Below are 15,794 nucleotides of genomic sequence, written 5' to 3'. Positions count from 1 at the left end.
GCAGAGGACCTGGGTTTGATTCGCAGAGCTCACATGGCAGCTAACAACTACTCCAAACTCCAGTTCCAGTATTAGTCCCTTTTATGGCCTCCACAGGCATTGCATGCATGGGTACACTCATATACATTCAGGCAAAACATTCATATGCTAAAAAAAAAAAAAGAAAAGAAAGATTTTTTTTTCCAGGCTAATTCACAAATGCTATCTGCTGAAAATCTTGAGCCCAAAAAGGATGCAATAGTTTATGTGAACATTCATAAGACACATTTCTCTTTGTTACCTCTTGCAAAGCAGTAAATTCTCAAAACCCATTATGAACATAGCATTTTTTCTCCAGAAAAAGGAGAGTTTCACAGCAACTCTCCTGATCATTTAGAATGATAGAATAATCTATGATCTCCGCATTGTTTTGTTTTGTTTTGAGACAGGGTCTCCTGTGGCTACAGCTTGCCTGGAACTTGTTATGTAGACCAAGAACAGCCAGTGCTCTTAACCACTGAACCATCTTTCCAGCCCTGTGTTTCTACATTTTTTTCCCTATAATGCCTTAGCATTTTAGTAATTTTTTTTTTTTTCAGTCTTTTTGAGACGGTCTCCCTGAAGCCCCAGCTGGCCTTGAACTCACAGAGAACTGCCTTCCTCTGTCTCCCAAGTGCTGGGACTAAAGGCGTGCCCCACCATGCCCGGTGCATTTTAGTAATTTTCACATTACCATTTTCTCCCCTCTATCAAAAACTGATAATAAGGTTAGGGAGATGGCTCAGTGGGTAAAGTGCTGGCTGTGTAAGCATGAGGACCTGTGCATGTCTATAACCCCAACACTAGGGTGCAGAAACGGGAAGATACTTGAGGGCTTGCTGACCAGTCAGTTAAGCCAAAACAGCAAGCTCTGGATTCAGTGAGCGACCCTGTCTCAAAAAAAAAAAATGGAAGGGGCTGGAGAGATGGCTCAGTGGTTAAGAGCACTGACTGCTCTTGCAGAGGACCCAGGTTCAATTCCCAGCATCTACGTGGTAGCTACGAGCCGTCCTTAACTCCAGTTCCAGGGGAATCCAAAGCACTCTTCTGACCTCCACGGCATTGCACAACACAGGTGCACTCACATACATGCAGGTGATACACTCATAAAATAAAAATAATAAGTAAAATATTTTTTTTAAAAAAATCAGATGGGCCAGGCATGGTGGCACACACCTGTAGTCCCAGCACTTGGGAGGCAGAGGCAGGCGGATCTCTGTGAGTTCAAGGCCAGCCTGGTCTACATAGTGAGTTCCAGGACAGCTGGGGCTACAGGGAGACCCTGTCTCAAAAAGACAAAAAAAAAAAAAGTTATTGAAGAAGACATCCTAACATCAACCTCTGGCTTCCACATGTGCCTCAGCATGAACACACACATGCACACATAGACCATACACACAAAAAAGTTGATAATAGGGGTTAGGGGGTCTGGCAAGATGGTGCAGTAGTTGAAGGCACTTACCACCAAGCTTGGTGACGTAAATTTGATTCCCAGGACTCACATAATGAAAACAAAGAACCAACTCCCAGAAGTTGTCCTTAAGAAAATCTCCACATGTGCATGTATGTACACACACACACACACACACACACAGGCACACACATAAATCAATAAAAAAAAATGTTTCAAAACAGGCTGGACTATAGCTCAGTCGCTAAACTGTCTATTGTACACAAAGACCTGGGATCCATCTACAGCATCACATGAACCAGATGTGGTGGTGAATACCTACAATGCTAGCCTGAAATCCCAGCACTTGGGAGGTGGAGGCAAGAGGATCAGTAGTTCAAGATCATCTTCAGCTGCATTGCCTGTTTGAGGCCAGCCTTGGCTATATGAAACTTTCTTAAAAATCAAAAATATTTCTACTTCAGAAATTCCAAAGTATTTAGGAGGGTGTGTGTGTGTGTGTGTGTGTGTGTGTGTGTGTGTGTGTTTATATACACATCAGGGAAGGAGGATGAAGACCAAACATGTTTTATAATATGGGTGGGTGGGTGGGTGGGTAATACATAGTCCACAGGACACAGTGAAATTCAAGAGTAATTGAATGCTTTTCAAGTAAGCTTGTATCTAAAATATGCCTTTAAAATGGACTTCTACCTCATTAGACTATTACTCGTAACCACCATGATGGTATGGGGTGTTTTGTTGTGATTAAATTTATAGGCTATTTGGTATAAAAGCTCCCTGTCTTCTGTGGCTTTGAGCCTGGAGGGTTCTAACCAAGCTCAAAGTCAGGAAAAGGAGGTGTGGGCTTTGGGACTGTGCCGCCCAGGAGCTCAAATGTGGTTGGTAGTCTCCTCCCCTTCCGCACTTGAGCTCTACACACAGTGCACTCTGGAATGACAGGCATTCCTGTATGAAGAGAGCCAGCGTGAAGACATTTTTAAGAACTACAAGTACCCAAGGCCAGGATACAGGAAAACAGAAACTCCAGCAGACTAACTGATCTCATGCTGTTTCCTGGTGTTTGGCAGTGACAGAGGAGGATTGCTGGGCCCTTCCTTATGTGAATTTGTCTTTTAAGAGAAGTCTGCTTTTGTCTGGGACAGTTTGTTGTCGTGAGATACATCTAAGACAATTATAATCATGGGGCAAGCTGATGTCTCCAGACCGGTAAATCCAGATGCAGCTGGTGAGTAATAGAAGGCAAAGAAGTAACAATCTGGCAGAGGGAGGCAGCTGTGCAGGTGAAATGGAGCCTTTCATAGGAAGTTGAATGCAAGACTTTGGAATGTTTACAGAAGTTTGTGAGGAATGAATGAAAACTTATATGTTATTTTCACTTAGTTATATTAATCTACCTCTCACAATTTTACTTGATCTCTTTGGAGTGCTTTTGGATTATATTGCTAGGAAGTTACCTGTTTATTCATTTCTTGCCCTTGTGCATAAGTGTATCAGGCACTGTCACTTAAAATTTAGAGGTATTTTACTGGTATTTGGCAGGTTTGGGCAATTGTTAAGTATGTGATCTAGAACTAAAACTACTGACTTCTAAGAACAGGACCGTTTTTAACAATTCTTTTTTTAGACTTGTTGCTCATTTTCTAAGTCAGTCTCATGCTTTTGCTGTTGTGTTGATGTCTGAGTTTCTCATGAGACATTTGATGTACACACTTGTGAGGTCAGAGCCTTCTGACAAGTGTTTTCACAGGGGATCACTACACAGAGCAGGCTTGGAAGTGTGAGTGTAGCTTGGAGTTTAAAGCTTGGAAGAGAGGTAGTCCGTTGGACTGCACCCATGTCTTCCCAACTTTGTGGGGTTTTATATTTGATGATGACCATGAATTAGGAACAATAGGTTAAAGTAGAGAATTGGATAAAACAAAGTGGGAGGAAAGCTGTAAAGTGTTTCTGGACAATATGCTGTTCATGAAAAAGGCTTATTTGATAACTTATTTATGAAAGTGGCAGGAAGCGTATTTAGTCTTGTGTTACTTTTTCCCCACTGAGAAATAAAAATGTTGGTGACTAAAGAAAAGTATGAAAGTTTAGGAATGCAGGTGATCTCGTAATTTGTTAGAATTTACTTCTGAAGGTAATGTTTTCACTCCACAGCTTTCCAGGTAAAATATTTTTCATGTAGTTCATGTATTTGTGAAATTGAGGCACATGAATGACAGAGTAGTCAGCCACATTTTCAGTTCTTGAACAGTACTTGATCCAGTTTACTCACTTTTTTTCTGATCACCAGGACTGAATCTTTATCAATTCAATAGCTCACTTAAAAAAGAAGCAGGAAGGGGGAGGCTTTATAAATAGAAAAACATACACAAAACAGTCCAAGAACCCTCTGAGACCATTTTCTAGGGTGAGAAATTAAGTAAAAAACATAGAGGCTGGGTGTGGTGACGCACACCAATGATCCCAATACTTGAGAGGTAGAAATGAGGATCAGGAATCATCCCTAGCTGCATAGCAAGTTTGAGATCAGCCTTGGTTTTGTGAAATCCTGTTGCACACACACAGATACGCCCAGCCTCTCTCTGCCTCTTATGCCTTCGTTCCCTTATAATGACATTTTGCTTCTTTGTCCCTAGAGTCATCCCTCTCCTGTATTTGATAATAACTTACTTATGGAACGTTATATTTTCCTGTGCTTCCTCCAAAGATAGTTCTTTGTTAACAAATATAATAAAAACTCAAATAATGCTAGGCATTTGGCTATGTGATAAAAATGAAAGGATTTTGAAAAGCATCAAGTTGTTAGCTGATACAACTTACAGTGGTAATATTTATGAGAACAATTTATCTTATTTCTATATTGATAAGTACTTTTTATGTTTTTAAGAAAGAATAGCCGGGGCGTGGTAGTACATGCTTTTGGTCCCAGCACTCAGGAGGGAGGAGGCAGGAGGATCAGAAATTTAGGGTCATCCTTGACTACATAAGTTTGAAGCTAGCCTGGTCTACCTGAGACAAGAGGGAAAAAAAAAAAGAAATCAATTTCATTACTTTTTTCCTATCAGTGACACTGATAAAAGATGTTTGGAAGAGTGGAGATGTAGCTCAGTTATAAAGTACTTACTTGGATAAGCAAGACCCTGGATTTAATCCTGAGCACTAGAAAAAAAAAATCATACACAATAACAACAAAATAAATATTAAAAATTCTTTAAAAGTTCCTCTCTGTCTTCTCTGCCCTGGGAGAAGCTCTCCTGCCTTGGCCCCTCACCCCTGAAAATGTATGTCTGCTCCAAGTTAGTCTCTACCCACTCCTTAGTGCGGAGCACCTCTCAGCTACTGAGTGGACCTCTACCTGCAGTGGTGTTGAACTGACTAGAGACCTTGGCAGATGAGAGCCTCAGCAGCTTGGCGGTCCCACGTCCCCTGACTTCACTTGTCCCTAAACACAGCTTCCAAACCAGTGCCTTTTCGAGGGACATCAAGATAGCAGCCAAGTTCATTGGAGCTAGGGTGACAGACTCTGGGGCTGGGATTGCGTCTGTGTTTAGGAACCTCATTATTGGTTGTTCGGAGCCCATCTCTGAAGCAACAACTCTTCTATGCAATTCTGAGCTTTGCCCTCTCTAGGGCCACTGGGCTCTTTTGCCTAATGGTGGCCTTTCTCATCCTCTTCACCATGTGAAACAGCTGTGTCTACCTCCCATAGTTCTTTCTCCCATGTCTTATCTGCTCTGCATGTCCCTTTTCCTGTACCTCCCAGGAAGTCTGGGAAGAGTGGTTGGTTCAGGGTTTGACAGAAGAAAATAAATACTGTAGTAGTAATAAGGAAAAAAAAGTTTCAGTAGTTACCTGTTCAGATGGTTTTACAAGATTCTTTAGAAGGATAAAGTTTTCATTGTTTAATGTTCCAGACCTGTAACATAGTACTTAGGTCTTTTATTTTGTTCTTGTTTTTTTACAGTCTTTTTATTTTTCTGGTCTTTTTTTAAAGACAGGGTCTCCCTGTAGCCCCAGCTGACCTGAAATTCACTATGTAGACCAAGCTGGCCTCAAACTCACAGAGATCTGCCTGCCTCTGCCTCCCAAGTGCTGGGATTAAAGGGGGCACCTGGAGGCCAGAGATTGATGTTTTATTTTTATTTTTATTTTTATTTTTATTTTTGAGACTGGGTTTCCCTGGCCTGGAACTTGTTATGGAGACCAAACTGGCCTCAGTCTCACAGAAATCCACCTCTCACCTCTATCTCTCAAGTGCTGGGATTAGAGGTCTGTGCCACCACGCTTGGCTTTCTTTTCTTTTTTTTTAAAAAAAAAAAGAAAAATTTATTTGTGTGTGTGTGGTATTGTGTGTCTGTATGGTGTGTGCACATGTGCATTCAGGTATGCATGTGTGTGTGGAGGTCTAAAGTGTACATTGGGTCCACTTCAATTGCTCTGTGCCTTATTTTTTTTCCCTTTTTTAAATTTTTTTAATTGTGTGTGTGTGTGTGTGTGTGTGTGTGTGCATATACACACAGATATGTATGTGTGGTGTCAGGTGTGTACCATGATTTCTTTGTGGAGGTCAGAGGACAACTCAAAGGAGTCTGTTTTCTGTACCACCATATGGGCCCCAGGGATCAAACTCAGGTCATCAGGCTTGGCAACAGAGCATCTTTACCTGCTTAGCCATCTTGATGGCTGCTCATCATCCCATACCACAATCTCCCAACCCCACTCCCATGTCTCACTGAACCCAAAGCTCATCAATTTAGGTAGAGTAGCTGGCCAGTTAGCTCCAGTAACCTGTTTCCTACCCACCCCCACATACATGCAATAAAAATGGGGGGACCTTTTTTTTTAAACCCACAAAATTTAACAAATGATTATTTCAAAATCTGAAAATGTGTAAGTAGATATAGAACTGAAACCAAATAATTTTGTCACCTATTAACAAATCTAGTGAAAGGATGGTAGAAGTGAAAGAATGCTGAAGATTTGTTCTGAGACCTTTGTTGCCTGGTTGTACCTGTCATCCAACATTGGTGATCTAGTACAAGTTGTTGCTGCTAGGTGTTAGGTAATGTACTACTTGGGACTCCAAGGCAGGAGGATCTCTGTGAGTTCAGGCCAACCAGGACTATATATGAGACTTTGTCTCAAAACAACAAACAAACAAAAACCAGAACTAGTTGTTGGTTCAGATGAGATGGTGTTCGCCTGTAAAACGAGCTACTCTGGAGACTGAGGATGGATAGGCTGATATTCAAGTCCAGCCTGGGCAAGTTAGCGAGCCCTTGTCTCAGAATGGAAACCAGAAAGAAAGCCTATTGTGATAGCATACACCTTTAATTCTAGCATTCAAGAGGCAGAGGCAGGCAGATCTCTGTGAGTTCTAGGCCATACAGGGCTACATAGTGAGACTCTGTCCCCCGACTCCTTCCCCCCAAAAACATTAGTTTTAAGTGCTTGACTGTACTTTTTGTTGTATAATGTAATGTGTTATCTTTAAGTTTTTTCTTTACAGGTGATGTAATTAAATGTTTCTCTGTCAGACACATTCATAGTAGGAAGCTTAAACCACTGTATCAGTTTTCATAGATCTCTGAGAATGTTAGCAGAGGTTAATGACCAGTTTGGATTTATAGCCATCCATTGTCATATTTTAAAAGCCTTCCTTTGACAGCTAACATTTCTACCCATTTGTAGATCTTAAATTTGGTCTTGGTCTCTTGCTCCTTCAGGAAAAACTGTACTGTTGGCATATTAGGAGAACACTTTTAAATCCAAATTAGTCAGGTGTGGATCATACCTTTAATCCTAGCACTTGGAAAGCTAGGACAAGAGGACTGAGAAGTCTGGGCAGGAGCCTGTGAGATGGCTCAGCGGGTAAAGGTGCTTGCCACTAAGATGGACAATCTGAGTTTAAGCCCCAAAACCCGCATAAGTGGAATGAGAGAACTGACTTCGACAAGTTTTTCTCTGACCTCTAGCACACAAGCACCCACAACATACATACAGAAAATAAAGGTAATAGTGGCACATGTCTTTAATCCTAGCACTCGGGAGGCAGAGGCAGGCGGATCTCTATGAGTTCAAGGCCAGCTGGGGCTACAAGGAGACCCTGTCTCAAAAAGACACCCCCCCCCAAAAAAAATTCTAAGCTAGTCTGGACTGCATAGCTAGTCTGAGGCCAGTGGGCTACGTAGCAAGATACTGTCTATTCAAATCAACACGTCTCAATTGGAATCCAACTAGTTCAGTCTGCTTAGTATTTTATTGTTTATTTTTATTTTTCCTCCCTTTTTTTGGTCTTTTTGAGACAGGCTCTCCCTGTAGCCCCAGCTGGCCTGGAACTCACAGAGATCTGCCTGCCTCTGCCTCTTACTACTCAGTTGAAGATGACTTTGTATTACTAATCCTCTTGTCTCTACTTTCCAAGTGCTGGCATTACCATGGTACACCACCACTCCTAGCTTTCTGTTTGGTTTTGGTTTTGAAGCAGGGTGTCACATTGTGAACAGGCTGGCCTGGAACTCACTGTTCGTTCCTCCTGTCTCAGCCTCAAAATGTTGAGATTACAAGCGTGTACCACCAAACTCAGATTTATAAATGTTGGTCTCTTTTTTAATGTGTTCGAGTTCTGCCTGTGTTTATAAGTGTACCTGTGTCGTGCAGTGCCTGCAGAGACCAGAAGAAGGTGTTGGATCCCTTGGAACTGGAGTTAAAGACAGTTGTTAGCTAACACTATGTAAGAGCTGGGAACTGAACCCCAATCCTTTGAAAGAACAGCTATTGCTCTTAACGGCGAGTCATCTCTCCATACTCCTAAATGTTGGTCTTGAACCACCAAAAGTTGATTTTCCATAGCACTCTCAGAGTAATCTCCATCAGAAGTATGTAGGAGTGTGACTTTGTGTGTGTGTGTGCTTGCTCTCACATGCCATGGTGCTCATGTGGAGATCAGAGGACAGTTTGTGAGAATCTGTTTTTCCCTTCCACCATGTTGGTCTGAGGGATCAAACTCAGGTCCTCAGGCTTGACAGTAAGCACCTGTACCTGCCAAGCCATCTTGCCAGCCCCCTTTGTAAATTTTGATGCTGAGTACTATTTGAGATTAATACCAGCTATGTAGGCTATTGTATTTGAGGCTGGGCGTGGTGGCACACACCTTTAATCCTAGCACTTGTAAGGCAGAGGCAGGCATCTCTTGTATGTTCAAGGCTAGCCTGGCCTATATAAAGACTTCCAGGTCAACAGGGAGACCCTACCTCAAAAAGACCAAAAAAAAAAACCCAATAATTCAATAATATGCCAGCTTTGTAAATGGGTTTCTTTCTGTGTGTGTTTTGTTGTTGCTATTTGTCTTGTTTTTTTGAGACTTGATCTCATGTATCCTAGATGAACTTGAGCTTCTGGCCTTTTTTGCCTCTTGAGTGCTAGGAATACAGATGTGTGCCACTATGCCTGCTATAAATTACATGTGAAAGCCTTTGTTATTAAATTAAAGCAGATGTAGGAAGTATTCATAAGATTTCAGGTCAATGTTTACTCTAAAGACAGCATAATAGAGAAAGGCCATAGACTTTGAAGTCAGAGGTTGTGATTTTTTAATTAAAAAATATTTATTTATTATTTTTATTTTATGTGTATGAATGTTATACCTGCATGTAAGTAAGTGCACCCATGTTGTGAAATGCCCTTGGAGGACAGAAGAGGCCATCGGATCCCCTGGAACTGGAGTTACGGACAGTTGTTAGCTGCCATGTGGGTGCTGGGATTTGAACCTGGCCATTCTGCAAGGTCAGTGTTCTTAACCACTGAGCCATCTCTCCAGCCCCGAGATTGTGATTTATATTGCCATTCTGTTACACATTTTCAAAGTACTAAAATTAAACAGAACAGAGACTGTAGATATAGTTTAGTGGGAGAACATTTGCCTAGCAAGCACGAGACCCTAGGTTCAATCCCAAGTACCACAGAAGGAAAAAAGAAAGATCATAAAGCCTGGTGTAATAGTATACATCTGTAATCTCAGCATTGGGAGATCAAGGCAGGAATTTCAGAAGTTCAAGGTCAACCTCAGCTACAGGAGATCCTTTCTCAAAAAGCCATTTACACAAAACAAAATAAAAAAGCCTCAGAAACTTCAAAGTGAAAATACCCTTAAAAAAATAAGGAAGTGCTGCATGTGGTGAAGAATGCCAGCCTGGTCTACATAGTGAGTTCCATGCCAGCTGCGGCTACAGGGAGACCTTGTCTCAAAAAGACAGTCAATTAAGGAAATAAAATTATTCTCAATGAAAACATAGAATTACAAAAAGAAGAGAATGGAGAGATGGCTCAGTGGTTAAAAGCACTGACTGTTCTTGCAGAGGACCCAGGTTCAATTCCCAGGTTCAATTCCACATGGCGACTAACAACTGTTTGTAACTCCAGTTCCAGGGGAATACAACCAGTGACTTTTGACCACCAAGGGCATTGCACGACACAGGTGCACTTGCATATATGCAGGCAATACACTCATGCACATAAAATAAAAATAACAAAGTATTTAAAAAACAAAGAAATGAAGAGTTCATGAATAATCTGTAGGAAATAGAATATTGTTAAAGAGCAATAATGTTTTCTGTGATTTACTTTTCCTTGTATATAGAAATGGAATATATGAAAATAGCCTAGATGATAACGTTGAAATATGATTCTTTCATTGTTCAGGAAACAGTGAATGTCTAATTCAACATACATCGTAGTAAGTCAGCGATGTGGAAAACAAGGGAAGTACAAAATGAAAGAACACAGAAGAACTGAACCCAAACTATGCCAATGACAATGTTAAACATAAATGGACTCTTGAGTACTCCTATTAAAGATGGTTGACTGGGTGTGGTACTGCACATCTCTAATCGCAACACTTTGGAGGCTGAGATTTTGATTTTGAGGCCAGTGTAGACTTTTTTTTCAGGAGGGAAAAAGATAATTGTCAAACTAGATAGGAAAATAAAATAAAGGTAAAATGTTTTAAAATAATAGAGGAAATTTTAGAACAATAAAAAGTCCACTCAAGAGGAAAGCATAGTGTTGCGTGTATCTAATATTTGTCTTAAAGTATATAAAGCAAAAATTAATAGAACTTAATAAAAGTCAGGCATGGTAGCCATAATCTAGCACTTGGGAGGCCAAGGCAGGAAAACTGCCACAAATTCCAGGCCAGCATGGGACAGAGTAAGACCCCGTCACAAAAAAAGAAAAAGGAGCAAATCTACTTTCATAGTTAGAGCTCGTATTGTAACTCTCCCAATAATGTATAAAACAAGCAGACAGCAGATCAGGCAGGATGTCAATAACTTGTATAACACAATTAACCAACTTGACTTAATTGGCATATTTGGAACACTACACCCAGTAACTGCACAGTATATATCATTCTGCAGTTTTGTTCTCTCTCTCTCTCTCTCTCTCTCTCTCTCTCTTTTTTTTTTTTTTTTTTCTCTCGGTCTTTTTGAGACAGGGTCTTCCTGTAGCCCCAGCTGGCCTAGAACTCACAGAGATCCGCCTGCTTCTGCCTCCTGAGTGCTGGGACAAAGGCATGTGCCACCATGCCCAGCTTATTATTTGTCTCTTTTGAAACAAGGTCTTGCTGCATAATAGCCCATGCTGCCCGTCAGACTTGTAATCCTCTGGCCTCAACCCCTCTAGTGAGAGTGATGGGATTATAGATGTGAACTGTCAAGTCTTACTCATTGTACACTTGTTTGTTGTTTTATTGTGTGTGTGTGTGTGTGTGTGTGTGTGTATGTATGTGTGTGTGTACATGATGCGTGTGAGTATGGGCAGGTGCCATGATGTACCTGTGGAGGTCAGAGGACAACTTTTGGGAGTAGGTTCTCTCCTTCCACTATGAGAGAGAACTTGGGGAGTCAGGCTTGCATGGTAAGTGCTTTTAAACTACTGAACCATCTCTTTGGCCCTGTTGGTTTTATCTTATTCAATTTATTTATTTATTTATTTATTTTGTTTTGTTTTGTCATTTTGAGACAGGGTCTCCCCGCAGCCCAGCTGTCCTGGAACTCACTATGTAGACCCAGGCTGGCCTTGAACTCACAGAAATCCGCCTGCCTCTGCCTCCCAAGTGCTGGGACTACAGGCGTGCACCACCACACCCAGCTTCAATTTATTTTTTTAAGTTTATTTTTATCTTATGTGTGTGAGTATTTTGCCTCCATGTATGTAAGAGCACCCATGTTGTGCCCCATGGAGATCAGAAGAGGGTGTTGGATCCCCTGGAACTGGAATTTCGGACAGTTGTTAGCCATCATTGGGTGCTGGGAACCAAACCTGAGTCTGCTGTCAGTGAAACCAGTGCTCTTGACTGCTGAGCCATCTCTCCAACCCCCCACCCTTTTATTTTTTTCTTTTTGAGACAGGGTCTTACTTTATAGCCCTGGCTGGCCTGGAACTCACAGAGATATGCCTGCCTCTACCTCCAGAGTGCTGGGATTGAAGGCATGTGCCACCATGCCTTCAGCGTCTTGAGTTTGGAAGAAAGATTCTTTCAAGAACTTAAAGATAGACAAGCAGAGTTATTAACATTGGTACCAAGCAATCCTCCTACTTAAGCCTCCTGAAGGCTGGGCTTACAGGTGTGCATCACCATATTTTGCATAATATATATTCACATTCACAAGAGTGTATGAAACATAATATAAATGTGGAAAGGAAACGGGAAAAGTTTGGGATTTTTCTTTTGGACCATATCTGAGACTAGGGAACCCAGGGAATACCGCTTGGTTCCTCTGTAGGAGCAGTGAGGACACTGTAAAAATGTGGTCTTCTAGCTTGCTAGTCTTCAGCAAAGGTACCAGTTATAGCCAGAAAATCTCTCTCTTTTCACATGTGAGGTTTCCAGACAACAGTGGAGTGTTTTGTTGGTTGGTCTTGGTTTTGTAGTGCTGGAAACTGAGTTCTGGTCTTTGCCCCAGTGCCAAACTATCACTGAACTTTCATCCCTACCTCTTACATTTTTGAGGTGTGGTCTCACTGTCTAACCAAGGCTGGCCTGGAACTCTCAATCCTCCTGCCTCTGCCTCCCATGTGCTAAGATAACAGGCATATGCCATCATGCCTGACTGGAGTTTTTTAAAGATTCATGGTCCCACATAAAGGCAGTTGGGCTGATCCTAAGCTTTTAGACAGACATGTGAGTCACTAAAATAATATGCTGTTTGTCATAGAGAATAGGGAGGGAAGGGGAGGGGAGGGGAAGGAAGGAAGGAAGAATATAAATATGAGTGAAGCTGGATGTGGTAGCTCACACCTGGAATCCCAGCATTTGGGAGGAGAACACAGGAAGATCAGGAGTTCAAGGTCATCCTCAGCTACCTAGAAAGTTTGAAACCAGTTTGAGCTATTTAAAGACCCTATGACCAAAAAAAAAAAAAGAGAAAAATCCACACAAAAATACAAAAATAAACAAATACCAGGTGTGGTGGTGCACGCCTTTAATCCCAGCACTCAGGAGGCAGAGGCAGGTAGATCTCTGTGAGTTTGAAGCCAGCCTGGTCTACAGAGCGAGTTCCAGGCCAGCTAAGGCTGCTGTCTCAAAAAGACTAAAAATAGAATAAAATAAACAAATAAATGTGAATGTGAATGAATGAGTTGGAAAATGTGATTGACAGGGCTGGATGTGGCTGAACCCCACTGCAAGAAGTCAGAGGTCTATGTTCTTCTAAAAGGTTTGACATGAGGGGTTGGAAAGATGGCTCAGTGGTTAAAAGTAAATAAATAATTTTTAAATAATAAATAAAATATTTTTTTAATATTTTATTATTTTTATTTTCTGTGTATGAATGTATTGCCGGCATGCAAGTAAGTTCACTCATGTCGTGCAATGCCCGCGGAGGACAGAAGAGGCCATCGGATCCCCTGGAACTGGAGTTATAGATGGTTGTTAGCTACAATGTGGGTGCTGGGATATGAACCCGGGTCTTCTGCAAGAGCAGCCAGTGTTCTTAACTGTTGAGCCATCTCTCCAGCCCCAATAAATAAAAAAAAAGTTTTTTTTTCTTTTTTTTGGTCTTTTTGAGACAGGGTCTCCCTGTAGCACCAACTGTCCTGGAACTCACTATATAGACCAGGCTGGCCTTGAACTCACAGAGATCCACCTGCCTCCCCAGTGCTGGGATTAAAGGCGTGTGCCACCACGCCTGGCCTAATAAAATATTTTTTTTTAAAAAAAGGTTTGACATGAATCCCTGGCCAAGGTGGCAGACGCCTTTATTCAAGCACTGGGGAGGCTGGGGCAGGTGAATCTGAGTTAGAGACTGGTATACAGAATGAGTTCCAGGCCAGCCAGTGCTACATAGTGAGACCCTGTTGAGAGAGAAAGAGAGAGGTAAATAAATAAAAGGTTTGACAGGAAAGTATACACTTTATTTTCTATATTTAGTGACTGTGTTCAATAACTTGCTTCATATAAAGCAAAAGAGGGTGGTGCTTAGGAGTGGATGAGACTGGAAGCACATTCCTTTGTTTATTTTGAAGCAAGCATCAGTATATATCCCAGGCTGTCACCAACTCTTCATCCCTTTGCCTCAGCTTCTTGAGTGCCACTGGACTTTCTAAAATAAATCAAATTTGTTTTCAGTCTCTAAACTGGTAAAATACATTTAAACACATTAAGTTATTTTGTTGTGAGCTTTTTTTTTCTTTTTCTTCTTTTTCTTTTTTTTTTTTTTTTTTGTTTTTTTAGGCCAGGGTCTCCCTGTAGCCCCAGCTAGCCTGGAACTCACAATGTAGACCAGGCTGGCTTTGAACTCACAGAGATCCACCTGCCTCTGCCTCCCAAGTGCTGGGACTAAAGGCATGAGCCACCATACCTGGCTGTTTTTGTTTTTTTTTTCTCTCACACATACTTCAGAAATCTGAGCTACATCCCTTATCCTTGTCATTTTGAATCCATGATGGAGAGATTTATGATGCAGATATATTGAAAGATGAAAAAGGTAAAAGATGAGAAAAATGACACAGATGTATTATTCAATATAATGAAGAGTTAAAAGATTCCAAGTCCTATCTTAGAAAGTGAGTAAATGTCCTAGCAAGCAATACAAGCAGACTAGATTGTTGACTATATTTCAGTTAAGACTTTTCAGCACGGCGGAAGAGATGGCTCAGCTGTTAAGAGCACTGGCAGAGAACCTGGGTTTGATTCATAGCATGTACATGGCAACTAACAACTGTCTGTAACTTCAGTTCCAGGGGCTCCAACACCCTGTTCTGACCTCTGTAGGAATTGCATGACACGGTTGCACTTTCATACACTCAGGCAATACACTCATACACAAAAATTAAAAATAATAGATAAAAGTTTTAAAATAAATTGTTTTTGGTCTTTTTGAGACAGGGTCTCCCTGTAGCCCCAGCTGTCTTGGAACTCACTATGTAGACCAGGCTGGCCTTGAGCTCACAGAGATCTGCCTGCCTCTGCCTCCAGAGTGCTGGTATTAAAGGCGTGCGCCACCACACCCGGCAAAATAAAATTATTTTTAAATAAATAAGAAAAGACTTTTCAGGTAGAAGTTATGTATATGTTACTAAATATGTTTCTAAAGTTTTAACCATTTTTTCTTCATGATCTCTTCTTTCACATTTAACATTGTGTCTACTTAAAATTTGTATATGATTTTCCCTACCATTTTTTAGTCAAATGCACATATTTTAGTTTGTTTTATAGAGTACTCATTAGATGGGTTAATGGGAGATTTACAATAGCCAACTGTGGTGGCATGAGCCTATAATTCCAATGCTCAAAAAGTTAAGGCAGGTGGGTCATAAGTTCAAGACTAGACCAGGATATATAGCAAGACACTGTCTCAAAAAACCAAAAGAGGCCAGGTGTGATCTCAACTCTGGGAAGGCAGGGTCAGGCAGATCTCTGTGAAATCAAGGCCAGCCTGGTCTACATAGCAAGTTCCAGGCCAACTGTGGCTTACAGGGAGGCCGTCTCAAAAAAGGGGGCTGGAGAGATGGCTCAATGGTTAGGAATACTTGCTGGTCTTCCAGACCCAGATTCTATTCCCAGCACCCACATGGTGGCTAACAACTGACTATAACTCCAGTTCCAGGGGATCCGAAACCCTCTCCTGGCCTCCACAGGATATTGCATACATGTGGTTCACTTACATACATGCAAGCAAAACATCCATACACATAAAATTTAAAAAAAATTTAATTAAAAATCCAGGGCACTTAAAACTGAGCTTGACAGCCTGACTTCAATCCCATGACCCACAGTGGAAGGAGGGTACTGACTCTTCCTAGTAATCTTTTGACCTTCAACCATGCCTTCTGCCATGTGTGGCCCCATACCATGCACACATGC

At 41.4% G+C, this 15,794-nt stretch overlaps 1 protein-coding gene and 1 pseudogene across 3 annotated transcripts in view; both read left to right on the top strand.

Annotated features, from left to right (window-relative positions):
* Phactr4 (phosphatase and actin regulator 4) overlaps positions 1-15,794 on the top strand; it is a 75,434-nt gene that overhangs the window by 22,836 nt on the left and 36,804 nt on the right. The window contains exon 1 of one of the 3 annotated variants that reach the window (XM_029570853.1): positions 2,374-2,657. The exons of 1 other annotated variant lie outside the window; for it this stretch is intronic. In XM_029570853.1, the coding sequence (XP_029426713.1) occupies positions 2,612-2,657 (46 nt within the window). In that variant the 5' untranslated portion in view covers positions 2,374-2,611. Of the gene's footprint in view, positions 1-2,373; positions 2,658-15,794 lie in introns of those variants that run through there. One more of the 3 variants, XM_029570856.1, reaches the window with a different exon arrangement.
* LOC115072865 lies at positions 4,616-5,114 on the top strand (annotated as a pseudogene).

This window comes from Nannospalax galili, unplaced genomic scaffold (genome assembly GCF_000622305.1).
Source record: "Nannospalax galili isolate Female #2095 unplaced genomic scaffold, S.galili_v1.0 scaffold23, whole genome shotgun sequence".
NCBI lineage: Eukaryota > Metazoa > Chordata > Mammalia > Rodentia > Spalacidae > Nannospalax > Nannospalax galili.
The sequence above is the reverse complement of the archived record's forward strand: the minus strand, read 5'-3'. Positions and strand labels throughout refer to the sequence as shown.